The sequence below is a fragment of the Pristiophorus japonicus genome, chromosome 16 (assembly GCF_044704955.1).
Source record: "Pristiophorus japonicus isolate sPriJap1 chromosome 16, sPriJap1.hap1, whole genome shotgun sequence".
Lineage (NCBI taxonomy): Eukaryota > Metazoa > Chordata > Chondrichthyes > Pristiophoridae > Pristiophorus > Pristiophorus japonicus.
In genome coordinates, this window is record NC_091992.1 from 136,979,613 (window position 1) to 136,985,846 (window position 6,234).

Here is a 6,234-nt window from a genome sequence, read left to right on the forward strand (position 1 = left end):
CCCCCGCACTCTTCCCCCTCCCCCCCCCGCACTCTTCCCCTCCCCCCCGCACTCTTCCCCCTCCCCCCCCGCACTCTTCCCCCTCCCCCCCCCGCACTCTTCCCCCTCCCCCCCCGCACTCTTCCCCCTCCCCCCCCGCACTCTTCCCCCTCCCCCCCCGCACTCTTCCCCCTCCCCCCCCGCACTCTTCCCCCTCCCCCCCCGCACTCTTCCCCCTCCCCCCCCGCACTCTTCCCCCTCCCCCCCCGCACTCTTCCCCCTCCCCCCCCGCACTCTTCCCCCTCCCCCCCCCCGCACTCTTCCCCCTCCCCCCCCGCACTCTTCCCCCTCCCCCCCCGCACTCTTCCCCCTCCCCCCCCGCACTCTTCCCCCTCCCCCCCCGCACTCTTCCCCCTCCCCCCCCGCACTCTTCCCCCTCCCCCCCCGCACTCTTCCCCCTCCCCCCCGCACTCTTCCCCCTCCCCCCCCGCACTCTTCCCCCTCCCCCCCCCGCACTCTTCCCCCTCCCCCCCCGCACTCTTCCCCCTCCCCCCCCGCACTCTTCCCCCTCCCCCCCCGCACTCTTCCCCCTCCCCCCCCGCACTCTTCCCCCTCCCCCCCCGCACTCTTCCCCCTCCCCCCCCGCACTCTTCCCCCTCCCCCCCCCGCACTCTTCCCCCTCCCCCCCGCACTCTTCCCCCTCTTCCCCCTCCCCCCCCGCACTCTTCCCCCTCCCCCCCGCACTCTTCCCCCTCCCCCCCGCACTCTTCCCCCTCCCCCCCCCGCACTCTCTTCCCCCCTCCCCCCCGCACTCTCTTCCCCCCTCCCCCCCGCACTCTCTTCCCCCCCTCCCCCCCGCACTCTCTTCCCCCCCTCCCCCCCGCACTCTCTTCCCCCTCCCCCCCCCGCACTCTTCCCCCCCTCCCCCCCGCACTCTCTTCCCCCCCTCCCCCCCGCACTCTCTTCCCCCCCTCCCCCCGCACTCTCTTCCCCCCTCCCCCCGCACTCTCTTCCCCCCCTCCCCCCCGCACTCTCTTCCCCCCCTCCCCCCGCACTCTCTTCCCCCCCTCCCCCCCGCACTCTCTTCCCCCCCTCCCCCCCGCACTCTCTTCCCCCCCTCCCCCCCGCACTCTCTTCCCCCCCTCCCCCCCGCACTCTCTTCCCCCCCTCCCCCCCGCACTCTCTTCCCCCCCTCCCCCCCGCACTCTCTTCCCCCCCTCCCCCCCGCACTCTCTTCCCCCCCTCCCCCCCGCACTCTCTTCCCCCCCTCCCCCCCGCACTCTCTTCCCCCCCTCCCCCCCGCACTCTCTTCCCCCCCTCCCCCCCGCACTCTCTTCCCCCCCTCCCCCCCGCACTCTCTTCCCCCCCTCCCCCCCGCACTCTCTTCCCCCCCTCCCCCCCGCACTCTCTTCCCCCCCTCCCCCCCGCACTCTCTTCCCCCCCTCCCCCCCGCACTCTCTTCCCCCCCGCACTCTCTTCCCCCCTCCCCCCCGCACTCTCTTCCCCCCCTCCCCCCCGCACTCTCTTCCCCCCCTCACTCTCTTCCCCCCCTCCCCCCCGCACTCTCTTCCCCCCCCTCCCCCCCGCACTCTCTTCCCCCCCCGCACTCTCTTCCCCCCCGCACTCTCTTCCCCCCCCTCCCCCCCCGCACTCTCTTCCCCCTCCCCCCCCGCACTCTCTTCCCCCTCCCCCCCCTCTCCCACTCTCCCCCACCCCCCGCACTCTCCCCCACCCCCCGCACTCTCCTCGCACCCCCCCCTCCCTCCCCCACCCCGGGCCAATCTTTCTCTCCACCAGTGTCTTCTCTCAAACTCCTGTGTATAGATACCGAGAGGGGGAAGTCCACTGACCACGTGATGTTGCACAGTCTTTAATAAAATGCAACATTTATTTGCATTGTATTCCCCAACACCCCCTCCCCCCCCAAAAAAACTTGACTCCAGCCCTGAAAGCTCGCTCTCCCTGCCTGCCAGTTAACTCTGTCTTTACTTTATTTGCTTCTCTCTGATTGTTGGCTGTAATTGTTCTGTGTTGCTGGAATTAAAGGGCTAGCCATTTAGCTGGCAATCTGCCGGTGACATTTAAAGGGCTTGTGTAAAGTGGCATGGTGCCTGGTTTTAATATGCGTGGTATTTAGAGGGTGTATGGTGCCCTGCATAGTACTTGGAGCCTCTTGCCTGGCATTGTGAGGGTCCCTATGTGTGAGTCCCATTCTCTGGTACTGGCGAGTCCTGCCTGTATCTTGGTCATGGGGAGGGTTAATCGGCTCATTTGCATTCTACCTGGTATTTGCAGTCTGTGACGTTCATTCATTCTGTGCGCTTCACATTCATGAGTTTGACGTCAATGCGGGACCTGGAGCAAAAAAGAAGCTGGGATCCTTCCAAATATAATCTCTCACCCCTGAATAAACACACCCCTTTTCTATGGAAAGAATGCCTTTGTTTACCCCCCCTTTTTGTTGCCAGGTTATTTTGAGGTTGTAATTTATTCTCGATTGATGATGCCGATTCTGCATATTGCTGCCCTTGGATAGATTTTTCTCATTCCAATTGGACAATAGCTCAATCTGTGACATAGCTATTTGATTTATTTTGAAGGTTGTCAATTTATTTTTTCAATAGCCATCTTCCTTTAATTTGATCTGTAGTATATTTTGAGTCAGTGTTGATCTAATAATACCTGGTGATGGAATGTAGGTTCCTTTTCAGTCAGTGTAACCCTTCTGTCTTCCTATGGTTCAATGTTTAATACAAGGATCACCTTCTGGATGAGCCTAAAGTGCAAAGTGAGAATGATTCAGTTGCTGTGTATAATGGATGTGACGCTGAAATAATGGCACTGAAGTTTTGCGTTTTTCTCCTTACTTTGTTTGTTTTTTTCCCCCTTTCAAGGAACAAACAACATTGCTAACTTGAGGAAAACACAAATTCCACCCTAACCAGCACTTTGTAAGAGATCTGAAGCTTCTATCTATTGCGATCTAAACACTGCCTTTCAGGAGTTTAATATATATATTATATATTTTCTTTTGGTTTGCAACGCAGAGTTTACAACTCATTCTGGTGATTGAGCAGTTATGCAGCTTGAAATCCAAGTAGCACTCAATTTTATTATCTCGTATTTGTACAATAAACTCCCAAGGCGCCGAGTCAACATCTTTGGGGAGGAGTTGGAACGGCTGCTGAAGAAGAAATACGAAGGTCACTGGTACCCAGACAAGCCATACAGAGGGTCGGGGTACAGGTGTATACACGTAGGGGAGGCCATCGACCCAGTCATCGAGCGAGCTGCCAAAGAAAGTGGACTGGACATGAAGGACGTTCGTGACAACCTGCCTGAGGACCTGAGTGTCTGGATAGACCCCTTCGAGGTGTCGTATCAGATTGGAGAGAAGGGGCCCATCAAGGTGCTGTATGTGGATGATAACAATGATACCGGGACTGACCTGGACAAAGAAATCAAAAACAGCTTCAACCCCGAGGCCCAGGTCTTTATGCCCATTTGTGACCCAGCCGGGGGCTCGTCTGTATCCAGCTCCCCATCTCCCCCATTTGGTCACTCTGCTGCCGTGAGCCCCACTTTCATGCCTCGTTCCGCCCAGCCTTTAACATTCACCACTGCCACCTTCGCTGCTACAAAGTTCGGCTCGACCAAAATGAAGAGCAGCAGCCGCAACAATAAGGTCGCTCGCGCATCCCCCACCAACCTTGGCTTGAACATGAATAACCTGCTGAAGCAGAAAGCCATGTCAACATCCATGGGCTCTCTCTATGGGCTTGGCGTGAGCAGCCAGCAGCAACAGCAGAAGACTTCAGCCCTCTCTCCCAATGCCAAGGAGTTTGTTTTCCCTGGCATCCAGGGGCAGGGTGGTACCAGTGCAATGTTCCCAGGGGAGAGTCCCCTGAACCTCAGCCCTCTCCAGTACGGTAACGCCTTCGACATGTTTGCCTATGGAGGCCTCAATGAGAAATCCTTTGTGGATGGTCTAAATTTCAGCCTCAGTAACATGCAGTATTCTAACCAGCAGTTCCAACCTGTCATGGCTAATTAATTTTACACATATATAAATATTAAGCCCTAATTGTAAAAGTTTAAACTTAACTGAACCCAAGGGAGTTCCCCCTTAACCCCTTGAGATAACTTTTCTTTTTTATGTTTTTTTTGGAATGGGCGGGGGATAAGCTTGTAGTTTGGCGCTTGGTTATTTAAAAAGCATCAAAAAATAGTTTTGTTTTTGCCAACCAAGCACAAAGATGATTTTATATAGACTGTACCTTTTAAAAAGAAAAAAAATTTAAAAAAGAAAAAAAGTGAAAAATGTGGAGCCGAGACCTCCTCGAACAGTATTTACACTTGGACAGGACATGGGCTGATTTCAGAATTGGCACTAATAATAAAAGTGGGATTTCTGGTCTTTTTGTAATTGTATAATTTAATTTAGTATGAAGTTTGTAAAATATCAGAGTATATATTGTTTCTACAACATGGTATTGCATTTATATCTTTTTACTATTCAGTGATCTGTGATGGCTGCCATAGCTTGCATTCTATTTTTTTTTACAAATCGTTGTAAAAAAAAATCCATATTCAGAGGCATCAAACTACTCTTAAAAAGATTGTGTACAGGATGGTGTTTAAAGTGTAGAAATTTCAGCTTTTTTTGGAAAAACATGAGAGTTGTATTTTCTGTTAAGAGTTTAAAAAAGTAAAAATAATTTTTTTTTGCTATATATTATGGACAAATGTAATCGTAAATATTAATTTTGTACCTACCTTGTGCAATACTTGATAAAAACAGTATAACAAAGTATTTTGAGTCTGTGTCTTACCTGTTAAGAGGGACTGAGATAGTTTATATTGGTAAAAGTTTGTATTAAAATGCTTCAAAAATTACAAGTCTTGGGGCTTCTTTTCCTCTGCTTCATATCATTGTCAAATAGTATTTAATAATAAAATATATGCACCGTAGTGTAAAACCAGATACATTTAGCAAAGGCCTGAGCAGTTTTTAATTTTCAGTGACAATATAGTTCATTAAATTTTTCTTAATTTAATTTAATTTAATTTAAACTTGCAACAGTTTGCGAGTGCTATTCCCTTTCCTTGCCAATATGAGACCGTAGACAGTGATGTGTGGCAGACTATGCAACTGAGGGAGACATCGTAGCCTCACCTGATTCCCTTGTTTGCTGGACTGCGATCGAGGCAGAGACCCAACACCTGTCGGGTCACTCGTGTTCTCTGCACTCGCTGCTCAAGAACAGAAATGGTGTGTATTTTAAACCACAAATAAGCTGAAAGATGTGTTGATCAGCAGGGTGGAGGAAAGTAGCAAGAAAGATCTGTAGCAAAACAATTGTTCTGTGCAAGAGATTCTGTTGCTTTGCATAAAGTCTGCATCTCGAGACCCACCTTCCAATCGTAAAATATTGTAGCAGAGAAGGAGCCCATTTAGCCCATCTGTGCTGGCTCTCCAAAAGCTATCCACCATTTTATAGGCGTAAGACTGCCCAGACATGTGATGGAAGTAGCTTAATTAGCGCTTGAGTTTAGTGCTGACTGAATTCTACTGGTAGTGTGTGGGGAGGGGAGTTCATTCAGCACCCACGGGACTGTTTTAAACATTCTCCCATCAGGGAGTTTAAGTGTACTACAGTCTGTGTGCTTCTGGCTATTTATAACTTCCTTCCAGATTCAGCATGGGATGTGCTTTGCTCTGAGCCTTCATTGTGGATGTACTTTCACTGGACATCTGTGCTTATTGGAAAAGTCTTGCTAGTGACCTCTAATGTACTTAGTTTTTTATTTCGTTAATAAATACACAAATGTTGAAAATCACTGGAGGCTCCATTTTGTCCAGTAAATGGCAGGCTTCAGATTTTCAAAATGTAGGATGCAAATAAATAGGTCAAATTAATTTTGGAAAATGGCGCTGGTTACTGTTCTAATAGTTAACGAGTTATGGTTAACTGCAGAAATAATCAGTGAGGGGGCAGGGAGGATATATCCCAAGGATAAGCGAAAGGTCACCTAAAAATAATCTTCCTCAGATTAAAGTGGGGCGAATCCATGATGGTGCAGATTCTACACCATCTGTTGGAGGGCAAGGTTTAACTGGAAACTATGATGGGTTCCTGAGAAGTTAACTGGTGGTTGGACCTTCCTTGAGTGGGAGTTGAACCCATAAACCTGACTTGGCGGTTCGAGTGCTACCAACTGAGCCACAGTTGACACCTGGGAGAAAGGGAGTTG

General features: G+C 51.4%; 1 protein-coding gene across 2 annotated transcripts in view; it reads left to right on the forward strand.

The window, feature by feature from the left end:
* tob1a (transducer of ERBB2, 1a) overlaps positions 1-4,885 on the forward strand; it is a 6,115-nt gene extending 1,230 nt beyond the window's left edge. The window contains exon 2 of one of the 2 annotated variants that reach the window (XM_070857976.1): positions 3,027-4,885. In XM_070857976.1, coding sequence (XP_070714077.1) covers positions 3,059-4,033 — 975 coding nt within the window. In that variant the 5' untranslated portion in view covers positions 3,027-3,058 and the 3' untranslated portion in view covers positions 4,034-4,885. Of the gene's footprint in view, positions 1-2,873 lie in introns of both variants that reach the window. The other variant, XM_070857975.1, reaches the window with a different exon arrangement.
* Positions 4,886-6,234: the final 1,349 nt, after the last annotated feature.